This window comes from Ochotona princeps, chromosome 20 (assembly GCF_030435755.1).
Source record: "Ochotona princeps isolate mOchPri1 chromosome 20, mOchPri1.hap1, whole genome shotgun sequence".
Lineage (NCBI taxonomy): Eukaryota > Metazoa > Chordata > Mammalia > Lagomorpha > Ochotonidae > Ochotona > Ochotona princeps.
The window spans coordinates 25002352-25018800 of record NC_080851.1 but is presented as its reverse complement, the minus strand read 5'-3'; the positions used below and the strand labels follow the sequence as shown (position 1 = coordinate 25018800).

The 16449-nt window shown below is 43.6% G+C and overlaps 1 protein-coding gene across 4 annotated transcripts in view; it reads left to right on the top strand.

Moving 5' to 3' along the window:
- The window catches only part of PLEKHA8 (pleckstrin homology domain containing A8), a 37743-nt gene extending 33244 nt beyond the window's left edge, over positions 1-4499 (top strand). For 3 of the 4 annotated variants that reach the window (XM_058677984.1, XM_004582405.2, XM_058677985.1), the window contains one exon: positions 4248-4499. In XM_058677984.1, the coding sequence (XP_058533967.1) occupies positions 4248-4445 (198 nt within the window). In that variant the 3' untranslated portion in view covers positions 4446-4499. The remainder of the gene's footprint in view (positions 1-4247) is intronic. The other variant, XM_058677983.1, reaches the window with a different exon arrangement.
- The last annotated feature ends 11950 nt before the right edge of the window (positions 4500-16449 follow it).

Below are 16449 nucleotides of genomic sequence, written 5' to 3'. Positions count from 1 at the left end.
ACAAGTAAACCAAGTAGGGGAAATGTGTAGTGCAAGAAGTCGAACACTAGCAAAAGTGAAATATGTTTGGGAAGCATGGAGATGACTAGCTCCATGCCAGTTTGTTCACTGGAATAGGTGCCAGATCAACCATAGCTACAAGCTGTCTGCACTTCTCTCAGCCAATGTTTTATTATCTATACACATCCCCTACAACAGCCAGGCCAAAGCCAGGGGATAGCAACTGCATTTGGGTGTCCGACGTGGGTGGTAGGGGCCAGCACTTGAGCCATTATCTGCTGCCTCCCCACAAGCATTGGCAGGAAACGGGGTTGGAGTAGAGGTGAGACTGTATCCCAGACACACCGATGTGGCTTGTAGGCATCCTAAGAAGTGGCTTAACCTTCTATGCCAAAATACCTGTCCCTCTTTGCCTTTTTTTTCTTCAGATTTTATTTTATTATTTTTATTGGAAAGGCAGATTTATAGAGAGGAGTAACAGAGAGAAAGATCTTCCATCTGCTGGTTCATTCCTCCAAGTCCTCAGGTTCACTCCCCAAGTGGCTGCAATGGCCAGAGCTGAGCTGATCTTAAGCCAGGAGCCAGGAGCCCCCTCCAGGTCTCCCATGTGGGTGCAGGTCCCAGGCTTTGGGCTGTCCTCTACTGCCTTCCCAGGCCACAAGCAGGGAACTGGATGGGAAGTGGGACAGCCGGGATACGAACTGGGCCCCCCTCTTTTGCCTTCTTAACTATTCTTATTTTTTTTTTAAGATTTATTTATTTTATTACAAAGTCAGATATACAGAGAGGAGGAGAGACAGAGAGGAAGATCTTCCGTCCGATGATTCACTCCCCAAGTGAGCCACAACGGCCAGTGCGCGCTGATCCAAAGCCGGGAACCAGGAACCTCCTCCAGGTCTCCCACACGGGTGCAGGGTCCCAATGCATTGGGCCGTCCTCAACTGCTTTCCCAGGCCACAAGCAGGGAGCTGGATGGGAAGTGGAGCTGCCGGGATTAGAACCGGCGCCCATATGGGATCCCGGTGCGTTCAAGGCGAGGACTTTAGCCACTAGGCCACGCCGCCGGGCCCTATTCTTATTTTTTAATAAGAAACTTTTATATCTAAATGTTGACCTATTGAATTTAAATATCTATATAAGTATATCTGTATGGATATTTGTATTGTATATGCATATATTCTATGTATAATTATTTTATGTACTTTGCATATGCATACACATTTTTCATCTCCCCTAACAGATTCCATCATGACCATTTTTAAATGCAATGAGAAATTATTTGTAAGGGAAAAGACCACTATCTTTAGTGACTATGTCTTTGTCTAATAAGAAAGTATCATAATTTATTTGCCTAATCCTGTGTTGGAAATTTAAGATGCTTCTAAGTTTGTTCTTAGAAGTAAAAATAGCATCTTTATTTTTGACTAAAGCCCTTATTTTCTCAAAATAGGTTCCTAGAGGTAGAACTGGTGCATCTAACTCAGACTGCATCCTGCTTACCACTTTGAGCACTTACCGCACAGTACTTGGCATATGTTCAGTCGTTCATTTCAGAACTCTCAGAAAATCCCTGATTATAGAAAAACCCATGGTGTAAGGAGATAAGATATCCAAGACTATAGCTTATTAATATTATGAAGACTTCAGATGCTAATGCCAATAATTTTTATTTATTTCATTTTTTTAAAGATTTACATATTTATTTGAAAGGCAGAGTTAGAAAGGGAGAAGGAGATATAGAAAGCTCCACCCTTGGGCCAAAGCCAGAAGCCAGGGGCTTCACCCCAGTCTCCCATGTGGGTGCCTTCCTCCGCTTTCCCAGGTACATTAGCAGGAAGCTACCAGAAGTGGAACAGCTAGTACTCAAACTAGTGCCCATCGAGGATGCTAATGTCAGGTAGCAGCTTAACCTGATACACCACAACCTATTTTTATTTTTTTATTTGAAAAATAAAAAAATGATAGAGAAGGAGAATTTGTCTATCCACTGGTTTAGTCCCCAAATGGCTGCAATTGCTGGAGCTGGGAGTCCCATCTGGGTCCCTGAAATGAGTGTCAGGGCCAAGCACTTGAGCTATCATTCATGGTTTTCGCAGGTCCATTAGCAGGGATCTAGATCATGTACACAGCAGCTGGAATGCTGTGCCACACACTGGCCCCAATTTTTTTCCCTTAATTTGTAAGTCATCATGATGAAGTGAAGAAGGGTTACCAATAGTTTTTTTTTTTTTTTGAAGATTTATTTTATTTTTATTGTGAAGTCAGATATACACAGAAGAGGAGACAGAGAAGAAGATCCTCCAACCAAAGACCCACTCCCCAAGTGACCCCAACAGCGGGCGCTGAGCCGATCCAAAGCCAGAAGCCAGGAGCCCCCTCCAGGTCTCCCATGTGGGTGCAGGGTCCCTCCACTGCTTCCCCAGGCCACAAGCAGGGAGCTGGATGGGAAGCAGGGCTGCCTGGACTAGAACAGGCAACCATATGGGTGGCCTAGCTGCTAGGCCACCACACCGGGCCAGGCCAATAGTTTAATTTTTTGGTTTTTAAGAAAGTAGATGATGTCAAGCATTTAATAATAGTCTGTGCCTAGCTTGGCTCTTTCAGCCTTTCCACTGCCACTCTCCAAGTCATCTCTGTCTCGGAAGGTATGTTGAATATTCCCACGTGTACTGATCAGTAAGCCAGATTTACATCAACTGATCCCAGATGCTCAAGGACACCTATTTTGTATCTGAGGGATTTGACTGACTTTTCGGCCAAATCATTAACTTCAGATTCCAGCAATTACAATCTCCTAAAATGTGGCCTCCAGCTTGGTCCCTAACCAGTTACCCTTTTCCTTTTTGGCTTCCCCTTTAGTTAGACTATACAGCTGAGCCTATCATTGGTTCTTTCTGGCTTGACTGGATATATAATTTTAGGTTAGTCATCATTTTCCCGCAGAGTGTTGAAGGTACCACACTCTGTTGTCCTCCATTTCCCACAGCTACTGCTGGAAAACTGTCAGGTTGTTCTCGAGACACCAACCTCCCCTTGTACTTCTTCCACAGTCTTTCCTTATCCCCACATTCTAGAGTGTAGTCATCAGCCCTTTGGTGAACTCCTAGGATGTGAAGCACTTGGCTTACATTCCTCAAACTAACATGTAAAAGATCTGGGATTCAAGTCCACATGGGCTTTGTCTCTGTCGAGGTTTAATCACTATATAATAATACCATTGACTTTTTCATTGTAAAAATGGAGAGGACCGATTCTTAAGACATTTAAAATATAAGGAATATCTGGAGAGTGAATGCAAGATGGTAATTAAGATTCTCCAGAAATCCTTTGCTTAGACCTGCTGCCCCGCTGCTCTCAGCAGAGGCATCCTTGTGTGTGTATCTCAGAAAGCAGGTTCTGTGAGGTGAGGGGTGAGTGCAAGAGCAGGGAGAGTCCACACTGAGAAAGTTCACACAGAGTCCACACTGAGAGACGGGGAGTCCACACTGCAGGAGGCAGTGTGCTTGATAGCACATGAGCCTAAGTTCAAATCGCGTTGCTGCATAACACCCATCTGTAAAGCAGAGACCTAAATGTACAGAATGTCTGCAAAGATGAACTGGCATAAAAAGTGTTAGAGCCTCAGTGCACAAGCAAGCAACGAATGGATTTTGCTTTTAGAAAACATTCAAATATATTGTTTTTAAAAATATTCAAAGACCCAAAGATGGCATTATTCTGGGGTAGGGGAGGTGCCTGGCACAGGGGATATGCAAAGAAATATATATGAAGCTAAGAAATTAGTCAGAGGTTGGGGTGCCCTGGAAGGCTGACTGTGCAAGGGCAAAGCTCATGATGGTGGCAGCATGTGTTCTGATAGACTATGATGCCTGGAGCCCACTGTGAGAAGGGAGTCCCTGCCTCATTGGTATTATTAATCCTTACAGTAGCCCAGCTACATAATTGTCTCTTTATCCTTAAAAGTTGTTTGGGGTTGGAGGTCGGTATATGGGCACCAGTTCACACCCTGCTGCTCCACTTCTGATCCAGCTCCCTACTACTACTACTGGCCTGGGAAAGGCAGTTTAAAGAAGAAAAAGTTAGTTGATTTGGTGCTTAAAACAATTCAGAAATTCATATTTCTTTCCTCAAGCTCTTTTTGGTTCTATGTGTGTGTGCACTTACACTGTGCAAGTATTGTTTGTGTGCAGGGGGAAGTGTGCCAGAGACATAGCTAATGTGGATTCTCCTGGGTGGTTCTCCTGCAGTTAGCCCTGAGGGCAGCTCCATCCTATGAAGATTTTGTGGCGGCATTAACCATAAAGGAAGGCGATCACCAGAAGGAAGCTTTCAGTGTCGGGATGCAGAGGGACCTCAGCCTCTACCTCCCTGCCATGGAGAAGCAGCTGGCCATCCTGGACACTCTGTATGAGGTCCACGGGCTGGAGTCTGATGAGGTGGTATGACAGCTGCAAGACAGCATCTCCTAACTTCAGGGAATAAAGTTTGCTAGCAAGTTGCATTGCCCTACTTAATTTCCAGCAACAGCTTCAGCCCTCTCCAACCCATTTCCTTGGGATTGCGAAGAGGAAGCAAAACCCAGTGCTTTTATATGTAACTTTTAAAAAGGCCTATGTGTTTTGTGTGTTCATAAATCAAGGTGCTACATATTTCAGTTCAACGGATGTACTGGAAACCAAATCAATAGCTGTAATAGACTTGAACAGCACGTTCTAAGAGCAGACTTGACATATGAATTTGTTGATGTTGTGAGCATATTGTTTTGTTTTAAATTTTTGTTTTAATGGACCATTCAAACCCAAGCTGAAAATGAGCAAATTCTGTAGCAAGGACTATAATTTCTAGCCAATATTTTAAACAACTTAGAACTCAGCCCTTTTGCTCAAGCAACTGCAGTGTAGAACTGACTGTTTCTAGATGTTCTGTACTGGAGCCTCTTCTCCATGACTTGGTGAGAAGAGCCTGTGTAGTAATGTTCATTGGCATGATCTTGTGATTATGGCAGGTGAAGACTTGGACGAGGAAGGACTGCGTCCTCACCAACAGGTGGGAGTTGAGTAGGGTGCCCTGACTCCCAGCTGGAGGATAGTATGGGAGGGGTGGGACAGGTCAGTTGAGGTGACACCCATCTGATGACACCCTTTGCCAGTATATTTCCCCGTGCTGTGTCTCATCCAGACATGATCGTGACACCAAGACACCCAAAGGGTTCAGTGCCCCACTTCAGAAGGGTCAGCGCTTAGGGGTATACTCACAGGTACTCTCTCAGGGAGGAGCCATGTGACTTGCAAGTATGACCTGAACCACCTCCATGTCAAATCACAGGGAATGCTTGTTCAGAGGGCAGATTCTAGGCCTGTCTGACTTAAAGAACCAGAATCTGAGGGTGAGGCTCAGAGAGCCACATGAAACCTCCCAAGTCATTCTTGGGCACACAGCATTGATGAAATTCTAGTTTACAGGATGCCCTTTTGCAAGGAGGAATAGGCCATCACTTGGATGCGTAGTTCAGTGGATAGTGAGAAGTGAAGAGAGTTGACTCAGCAGCACTCTTCACTGAAGCAGAGTGGGCATCCAGGCAGTAGGCCTGATACTCCACAGGGCCATAATCCGGAAGCAACTCACTGATCAATTGTGGGGTCATTACCAAGAGTGCAGCCAGCTACATGCAACTGCTTGTCAGTCTCAAACACCTTTGGGCAGTGTGAGAATTTAAACATGAAAACTAAGTATTTCATGAAACAACCTTGGATGGGCATTCCTTCTACAAAGTATGGTGCCTCGTCCCCCAGTAGGCCATGCTACCTATCATGTATATGTGACCGCAGGTGACCTCCTGTGGTCTCGAGAGGAGAGGTGGGCACTGAATGTGCTTCAAACTTGCCACTAAGTCTCCCAGTCCACATGAGAGTAAGGCTCCTGGGCCTGGCCATGTCACACCAATGCAGATACAAGGACATTCCCTGAACCAAGAGAAGCTTATTAATGATCTGGGATCATTGTGGGAACCTAGATGACATGCAGCAGCTCGAGTCACCTAAGTTCCATTTTCCAGCCACCCTCTGTCCTGCCCTGTGGAAAGAGTAACTTTTGTGATAGGTGTCTTCCTCACTAGAGCCTATGAAGCTTGGAAAAGTGGGATCCTTAAAGTGCCTCAAAACTGAACTGAACAGAGAATGATAAAATCAACTTGAGTTTCCTTCTGAGTCTGTGGTGTTTATGTCTTCTCTGGAAGGCATCAGTTGTGCTGAACTTAGCTACAGTCTGAGAAGGGAGCAATGAGAAAAGAGACTTAGAGTTGTCTCTCCAGAGCCCCCCAGAACTGCTAACTGAGAGAGATCTGAAAGTTCTGGAACATCTGTGTTTTCCTTGCTCAGAACACTCTGAGGATTCCCTTTTTGGCACAATCCTTAGAGAGAACCTGAAGAAGAAGGTAACGTATTTTATATCTATTAGTGAAAGTGAAGCAGTAGCAGGTGGCTGACCCCTTAGGAAGCACTCCCACAGGCCTACCCATCATGCCTGTACTTGGGCCTGCAGTGGAACCTTGATAGTTAGTCAGACCGGGGTGTATTTGTTGAACTACACAACAGTCCTCTTGGTGGTAGTCTTTTGTCCTTTGGAAACAAATTTAACTCAGTTGTAGCACTCCTGGGTGAGAGGGCATTCCTCTTGGGGGTTGAATCCATGTGTAACTGTGAGAAAGAGACAACTGTCTCATCAGCTCTTGATTCATCTCTGAAGGGATTCATCTCAGAAAGAGCTGCATATGAGCCCCGGGAATGTGCAGTGAGACACCTTATTATCTGAACATCCTTATAGATACCAATATTTTCCACAAAGGATATCTAAAGTCTATTGTTCAGCCTGATTTTTCCCTGAAAATTGCCAGTAGTGCCCCAAATCTACCCCCCACTTTCAGCCTGTCTTCCCTTATTCCTCAGCAGCAGCTCTGAACATAGGTGGAGCTTCTGGCCTTGACCTCAGCAGATTACAAGCACTTCCAGCAGGATGCAGGCATCCCTTAATAGCTGTAGAGCAGGTGGCGTGCAGCTCTGGCAGAGGTGGCCTTGGTAGGCGAGCAACACTGGAAAAGTTTACACTCTGCTCTTAAAGGTGACTACTTCCGTTACAAGTAGGTGTCCAGAAATTTAATGCTCTTAACATCATATTTTCAACAAAGCATTTTTAATTTTAAAAATATATGTATGTGTTATAGGGTCAAACATTTTTCTTTGTTAAACTGGAAGTGAAGGAAGAACTGAAGTAAGAACTTTCTTATAAAGCAAACTGATTATGATATGCAGGAATTTTTTTTTTAAAGATTTTATTATTGGAAAGCCGGATATACAGAGAGGAGGAGAGACAGAGAGGAAGATCCTCCATCCGATGTCTCACTCCCCAAGTGAGCCGCAACAGCCGGTGCGCGCCGATCCGATGCTGGGAACCAGGAACCTCCTCCGGGTCTCCCACGTGGGTGCAGGGTCCCAAAGCTTTGGGCCGTCCTCTCCTGCCTTCCCAGGCCACAAGCAGGGAGCTGGATGGGAAGTGGAGCTGCCGGGATTAGAACCGGCGCCCATATGGGATCCCGGGGCTTTCAAGGCGAGGACTTCAGCCGCTAGGCCACGCCGCCGGGCCCGATATGCAGGAATTTCAGATGAGGCAACAGAAGCACTGGGGAAACTTTCTCAAACAAAACTATTTTTGTGCTTTTCCCCATGCCTCTACCACATCCTATAAGACCTTGCTTACATAAAGGTATATTTCTGAATCACTGATGGAAAACAGTTGCTTCTTATTTTAGTGACAGGTTTTCCTTTGTTTTTAATTTTTTAAAAATTAAAACATTCTTAGCTGTTGAATTTATGACGAAGTGGAATCTATCTGAAGCAACTGTTGTGTCCGCTGAGCTAACGTGTTTGGTCTTGGAGGGCCTGACCACAGATGCTCGCTGTGCTACGCTACGGTCTTCACACGCACTTTGGCATGTATGACTGACATGTAACCCTGTGAAATGCTTCATCCAGGCATCTTCTATATGTCCCTTTGTCATCTGTGGTTGCTGACACGGGTTTCACAGTGGTGATGTCAAACAGTGTTCACTAGCTGTCCACTGGCATTTTAACACTGCTTGTCTATTACAATGTCATAAAAAAAAAACAACCGATGTCATTCGGAGTCCTTTTGAGGATGCCATCAGCATACCCCCAGACCTTCCGTGTGAACACTTTCTCCCGGTCCCTGACAGTTGGTGTCCTGAGGACAGGGACCATGTGTGTGGTTTCTTGTTGCACTGCTGCATCCAGGTATGATTAAACACCCATGATGGTGTCTCCCTGGGTACAGATGATTCATGCATTTTTTTCTGTTGTTTTTAGACAGTCTTAAAAGGAAGAAATACACCACTTCTCTGCAATGCAAAAGTATTCAGATTTCTTTGCATTTTATCGAACACTTCTTTTTTAGTGCAAACATTTGTTGACTAAGTTGGTGAGAAGCCAAGAATTACATGTTTCTTGTTTTAAATAGTGTAGTCGATACTTCCTCCCTGTATCTTGCAAACAGAAACCAGAACTGCGTGTATCTCTGGCAAAGCTGATCTCATCCACACACACTCTTGCGTGTGCATCTGTTACCGGGTATGTAAGAGCCTGTGATGTTAAAAAGGGAGGTCTTGAAGTGACCCTCCTGCTTCCTAGAAGGCCAGTGAGTCTGTTTCTTGACACGTTTGATGTATGATTTCCCACACATCATGAGAATTTCACTAGAATGTCACTAAGCAGCCCAACTACCTCATGTGAAATTGGCTGTGGACAATCGGTGTTAGATGAGAAATGTGCTCTGATAAACTTAGTCTGGTTAATAGATTGAACAAAGTGATGTCTATTTAAAGAAGAAACACGTTAGAGCAAATGCCAAAGGCTAAACTGTACAAAGACGTCTTTGGATTAATTTAAGTCGATGTTAACTCCACACCCATTGTTCCTATCAGCGTCTGTGGTGTCACAGTTCCATGCACTTTGAATATCCATCACCTGCAGTCTTATATCACCTGCATCATAGTGACAGTAGAAAGCAAGTTAAACTACAGAAGTGTCAAATGGTTTGTTGACGTCTTAATTTAATGGACCTTTACTTAGAATTTAATGTTTGAGCCTTTCGGATCAACCAAGGAATGAGCATTTCATGTTTGGGTCAGTGTTGTTTTTCTGTCTAAGTTCCTACTCTATATCTTGTTGGGAATGGGATGGGTCTGGGGAGGGAAGGTTTTACTTTTGCAAAAATGTTTCAAAACGTGTCAGATTTTATACTCATTAGTTACAATAAACTTATTTTTAAAGTATTTTATCTAGTGTCTCTAAGGATTTCTGTGTGGGGTTCTACCTAATTGAATATGCCAATATTCAGTAACATCTATGGAGTATGCGTGACTCGCTGGGCATCATTCAAAAACTGACAAGTCTCAGCACATTTCATCCTACCATAACTCTATAGGACAGGTACTGTTATATTCAAGTTACAAGTTAGAAAACTCAGACACACATTGGGGAGGCCCCTTGCCGGAGACCCCACTGTTAATGAGGACTGAAACCAGAATACAAACCCAGGTGGCCTAGCAGTAAAATCTGTGTTTGACATTTAACAAAAGATAATTTTGGAGCATCTGTATTGGTGTATCCCAGTTTGTTCTCAGCATTCTAGAAAGACCAGCTCTATTTAGAGCAAGATGGTTTATTTACCAAGGCCAGTTCTCTCAACAGATAGTACATGAACTTGCTAAACATAATGTTTGAGTGCTGTGTAGTTAATCAATGCATTCAGTTTGCCTGAATCACTTGATGCCAAAATTTGTTTGAACTGGTCAGATTTTCTTTCTCATACATGTGTTGGTGAATGTTAACATACCTACAGTTACACATATGTGTGACTGGCCTTGGGGTGCTACTGTGCCCCTCTTTTCAGAGAACAATCAAACCCATGTCCACTTGAGTTACCTCTTTAAACACAAGATCTGGGCCATTTAGCATTGGGGGAGAGAGGAAGAAGAAACAAGTGCAGGGTGGCGGGTGCCTGAGCAGAAGGGTCATGTTGTGCTGGCGTGGCCATGTTGGAAGAAGAGAAAGGATGGCACAGGTATATTGAGAAGCACGGCTAGTGAGGACTGTAGTCTTCAGGGACAACAAAGGTTTTTTGAAAGGTGGCTTCCCCCTCCTACCTCCAGCTCTCAGGAGGGTGCCATGAAAAACTTGACCTAAGGTTCCTGAAGAACTTGACAATACATTGCCCTGAACATTTTACTTGCACTGATTTTAATGGACTTCCAGCCCTTGAAACATACTCCTCTGCTGTCATTCCATGCTGAGAGTAGACAAATCTTAAAAAACAATGCAGTACAGGCCTGTGCAGTGGCCTAGCAGCTAAAGTCCTTGCCTTGCACAAGTCATAATGCGCATAGGCAGACAGGGTCCAGTGCCTCTAGCAAAAGCCCTTACACACAGCTTCTCCAGACTCTCCCAGAGGACACTAAGACTACAGATCTGGTGCACATTGATGTGGCTGTGCAGGTAATTAAGATATCAAAGTATATCCAGGAGGTGTGTGGCCATGCCCACTCCAAACACCATCACCTTCAAAACACCACCAATTGCAAGTTAGCAGGTGGTCCAGCAAAGAATCTTTAGGACTTCACTCCCAGGTTATGACCAACCTCTGTTTGCTCAATATCTGATAAGTTTGTTGCTAAATATTTTTCAAAGTTATATAGGAAATATATGGAACACAAGCTTATTGGAGAAGAGAAATATATGCCAAAAAAGGTAGAACTAGGTGGAAAATACTGAACAGAAATGCCCAACTCAATTGTGAACAAATTTAAATAATGACCAGACAACAACGTAAGTAAATATGCTACAGCCAGGATTTGATAATAATAATAGTAGTAGTAGTAATAGTAGTAGTAATAATAGTAGTAGTAGTAGTAATAGTAGCAGTATGCAAGCAATAAATGAACTAAAAGTATCAAGAAACATACCTGGAAACTGAATGGATAACAGAAGGAAAGACTGGAGGCGACTACTTGAGAGTCAGAGAGAAAGATCTTTCATCTTCTGGATTGCTCCCTAAATGATCATGATGGCCAGAGCTGAGTTCTCTGAAGCTTGGAGCGAGGAGCTTCTTCTGAGTCCTCCAAATGAGTTCAGGGGCCCAAAACCTTGAACCATCCTCCACTGCTTTCCCAGGCCACTAGTAGGGAGCTGGACTGGAAGTGCAGCAACCAGGACTCAAACCAGAGCTCATATGGGATGCTGGTACCACAGGCAGAGCATTAGCTTGCTGTTACCACCACACCAGTCCCAAATGAAAACTTTTTTAAAATATGGGTTCAGGAATTTTTGGAAGTGTAATTGTACAAGGACATGATTGTCTGACTTTAGAGCAATTGATGACAAGAAAAAAAAAATGTAGTGGGGCCAGTGTTGCCTATAGTGCTAGTATCCCATATGGGTACTAATTCAAGTCCTGGTTGCTACACTTACAATTCAGCTCCCTGCTAATGAGTCCAGCAAAGCAGAAAAAGGTGGCTGAAGTGCTTGGGCCCCTACACTCACGTGGGAGACTTAGAAGATGCTTCAGGCTCTGGCTTCCTTCTGGCACAGCCCTGGCCAGTGCAGCCATATGGCAGTGAACCAGTGGATGGAAGATCTATGTCTCCATTCTTCCTCTAATTCTGTCTTTCAAATGAATAAACTCTAAAAAGAAAAAAATTGGATACTAAAAGCTGCAGATTAAAAGAGTGCAGTGTAGACTCAGCACGATAGCCTAAATTGTTAAATTCTCACTTTACAGCCACCAGGATCCCATACGGATGCTGGTTTGTATCCCAGCTACTCCACTTCCCATCCAGCTCCCTGCTTGTGACCTAGGAAAGCAGTCGAGGATGGCTCAAAACCTGGGACCCTGCACCCGCATGGGAGACCTGGAGGCTCCTGGCTCCTGGCTTTGGATTGGCTCAGCTCTGGCCGTTGCAGCCATTTGGAGAGTGGCTAGAGAACAGAAGATTTTTCTCTCTCTCTCCTTCTCTCTGTATATCTGTTTTTCCAATAATTAAAAAAAAATTAAAATCTTTTTTAAAAAGTACAGTGTGCTGTAGGAAATCTAACAGAAAACACTTGACATCAAGTCACAACCTGATAAAGTTAATGAACTTCAAGTGCAGAGAGAATTAATTGTGTTCACCCTTGCTGGCCAAAAAGGCAAGTCACCAAAAAGCATCTGAGACTTATTTTTTTGCTATGAGAGGGCATGACAGAACACAACAGAAGAGTATGAGAAACAGGAGAAATTAAAAATAGGCACAACTATGTATTTAAAGAGACCCCTCTGTATCTATATAGAGCAAAGTCAGGAAAGATAGCTGGTGTGACTGCTGGTTATTTTTAGGAAGGCATTGATTTTGTGTCACTATTCTCTTTGTACTTTATCATGTTTCTTGACTTTTGTTCAATAACCATACCATCTGAATTTTTCACTGGTAATTTCTCTCCAGGCTGCTATTTCTTTACCACAAAGATGTTACTCACCTTAATACCTGATGTGACATGACATGAAAGTGTAACTCTCTGTGGCAGCCACGGTATGTTACCCAGAGGTTTTCCTAGCACATTGGAAACAAACAAAGAGAGAAGCCATTTGGAGCTGCTGACAGTCATTTTGCAAGACCCTGGCTAGACTGGGCAGCATGGGAGGTGTGCGCATGAGCTGGCAGCCATCCATTGGAGGAACTGAGAGCCTGCTTGCTCCGTGAGCTGGGAAACAAAATGCCAACCTTTTCTTTTCTTGCCTGCCTGAGTGAAACTGCTAGAGTTCAGGATTAGCTTCTGCTGACCCAACCCAGCCGGCTACCAATGGCAGATGAGAGAAAGGGTATTCAGCCAGCATTTGTGCCAAGCACCATTTATTACTGTGTCTGTGGAAGCCTGTATTCTCCTGTGGCATATATTAGAGCAACTGTCAGCTTGCTCTTGTTCATTCTCTCTCTCTCCTCCTCTCTCTCTCAAACACACACACACACACACACACACACACGGTTTTTATAAAATCCCAAACCCTCGATTTGCCTTCTGTGAAAGGTCACAGGACTGAGGGGCCAGGAGACGCCTTCATCCACAGTGGAGTTCTCATTGTTATAGTGGAAAGGGGATGCAAGGATAAAGGCAGGAATTGTGAATAATGAGTGGGGAGTCTAATTGAAGCCACAACTACTCGGTCCTCCTCCAGCCTCAGGATCCTGAGCTGGGCTGCTGTCTCTGCTGGCATTTACCTCCTCTGATGTAGCCATGAATACACATTAACAGGTTGGGCAGTGCTGATCTGAGAGGGTTGTTTTTTCCTTCAGATTTTGAAATACCAACAGAGACCACAGCACTTGCGCATCCCTAATCTGCGACAGAGATCATCTGAAATCTGAAACTTTGAGGATCATCAATGCTCAAAGATTTCAGATGCCAGAGGACTTCGGCTTTAGGACTTCCAGGTGCAGGCTGCTCAGTCTGTCCCACTACACAGTGTGTAAGGCCCTCCTTTTGGGTGATCACCTCTGAACCTCAGACATCTACTGCCGTTACAACCCAACGAATCTGGTTCATCTTTCCACCTGTTACAGTGTTCTTCAATGAGGTTTTATCACCTTATGATCGAGTCTTAACACATACTTTGCTACATTTATTCCTAGCTTACCTTAAACTTTATTATTGCCAGTGAAAAGCATATCTTTTTAAAGTTACATTTTCTAACTTTAGTTTTGATGAATAGCCTTCCTCTTAAGTTTTTCTGTGTTCTGCATTTTACAATCTTTATAAAATCACATTTCTAGGGACAGGTGTGGTAGCCTAGTGGTTAAAGTCCTCGCCTTGCATGCCCTGGGATCCCATATAGGTTCCAGTTTGTATTCCGGCAGCCCCACTTCCCAACCAGCTCCCTGCTTGTGGCCTGGGAAAGCAGTCAAGGATGGCCCAAAGCCTTGGGACCCTGCACCTGCATGGGACATCCGGAAGAGGCTCTTGGATCCTGGCTTGGATAGGCTCAGCTCTGGCCATTGCAGCTACTTGGGGAGTGAACCAATGAATGGAAAATCTTTCTCTCTGTCTCTCCTTGTCTCTGTAAATCTGACTTTCCAATAAAAATAAATAAATCTTTTTTTAAAAATCACATTTCTAGTAGCTTACATGCCTTTTTGTGATATTTCTTCCTCATCTTATTATACAAGCAATAATATTGAATAGAACAATGACAGAAAATATTCTATTGTGTTCCTGGTCTGGAAGACAAAGCTTCCAGCATGTCACCATTGTACATTGCTCCTGCCATAGGTTTTTGGGTAACTGCCAGGCAAACAATGTTGCTTTCCCTATGTAGTCTACTAAGGTTATTGGTTATGACACAGTGTTGACCATTCTAAGGAGTTTTTCTACATTTATCGAGATGATCATAACATTTCCTGTGACAGATCTTATCATGAGATCTAATTTTAGCTATCCCTGCTTTTTTTGTATGACTCCAGCTTAGCCATGGTGTATTTTTAATAGGCATTTCTATATTAAGTAGCCTAAATTCTTTTTTCCATCTGTATTTAGAAGTGAAATACGTCATCAGTTTTTATTTCTCACGCTGTCCTTACTGATTGCCATATCCTGATCTGCTATGCTTCATAGGCTGAGGTGGGCAGTGTTCCTTCATTTATATTCACTGGAACAGTTTGGATAAGAAACAGTGATCTGTTCTTTGAAGTTTGAGTCCAAATGGCGAAACCTCATGGACTTCACAAGTAGCATGCTGCCTTTTTTAAACTTTTCTTTTGGGGAGGAGATGAGAGCAGGGTAGATTTTAAAACTCTTAATTCAAGTTGTCCCTCTAATCCAAAATTGTATTTCTCCTTGAGTAGCTCTATTAAGTTTTCTCATTGTGAGTAATTGTGCAACTATATTTTCAAGTTAAACTGACTGTGGGTGTTTGGAACTGTGCCTACGTGACCCCGAGGACTTACTCTGGAATGAAACCAGCCAGGCCTGGCCCTACTTCAGCAAGGAGCAGCTGGAACAGGAACAGGTTCAAGTTCAGCTACACACAGGGCCAGTACCACCCTCCCTTTGGCAGGAGGTCCCCCCACTACCCTACAGCCTTCTGATGCCCCACAGTGGCTGGGTTTCTTAGCAGCTCCTGTAAGCAGCAAGCTCTGAAATCCAGACCACTCTGGCCAAGCACTCTGCTCACCTGCCATAGCCAAGGCCAAGTCTACTGCTTGCACTGAAAGAAGGCAGGTAGAGCAGCCAGGGGCTGAGGGCTCTCTGATATGCAAAGCCGTGTAGGTCCAGTACATCAGCCTGGCCTTGACATTTCTACATGCAATGATGAAGGAACAAGGACTACACACCTCAGCCCTTCTTGTGACTCTTCTTGGGGTAGGTTTCCCCAGTAGAGCTTGCTCCTTATCTCAAACCATGTAAGCTTTTGAGATTTGCTCAATATGGCACCCAACAGGTGGTAATAATGATAGTAACAACTTTGTGTAGCCATGGTATGACATTTCCACCACTGTGGAGTTCATCTATTAAAGTCATCTCCAATGATCTGTGCAATCTCTCTCTCTTCCACTCTCAAGTACACTAAAGGTGTATTTTTATTTGTATTGTAATCTGTACTGTATTTTTGGAAAATATTTGCAGAAAAATATCTGTAGAAATAATTGTAGCTTTATGGAAAAGTTGCCAAGGTAGTGCAGAATTCCTGTGTCACCTACAGCCAGCTTCCTTGATGCGGGGGCATCTCACACCTCTGTGGACATTTGTTTACAAGCGTGATATGACCATAATGTGGTAACCTTCACCACAAATATCATTCAGATTTCACTGATTTTTTACTAATGTCCTTTTTCTGTTCCAGGATCCAATACAAGATACCACATTGCACTTCTTGTTATCTAATTTTTCGAACTCAGCTGTAAATATGTATAATTCAGCAAGTTCATAAATAATATTTATATTCATCATGATTTATTGATTTACACAAATAAATATATTTACGCTCATCATGACTCACCATAATTCTGATTTTTAGAATAGGTTTAGGGACTGATGTGGTAGCATAGCAAACTAATCCTCTACCTGCAATGTTGACATCCCATATGAGTACCAGTTTCTGTTCAGCTGCTCTACTTCTGATCCAGCTCCCTGTTTATGACCTGAGAAAACAGTGGAGGATTGTTGCAGTCTTTGGACCCCTCTATCCATGTGGGAGACCTGGCGGAGGCTCTTGCATCCTGGCTTCAGGTGCACCCAGCTCCAGCCATTGTAGCTGTTTAGGGAGAGAACTGATATTTGGAAGATCTCTCTGTCTCTGTCTTTCCCTCTTGCAAATAAAAACAAATCTTTTTTTAAAAAGATTTATTTATTT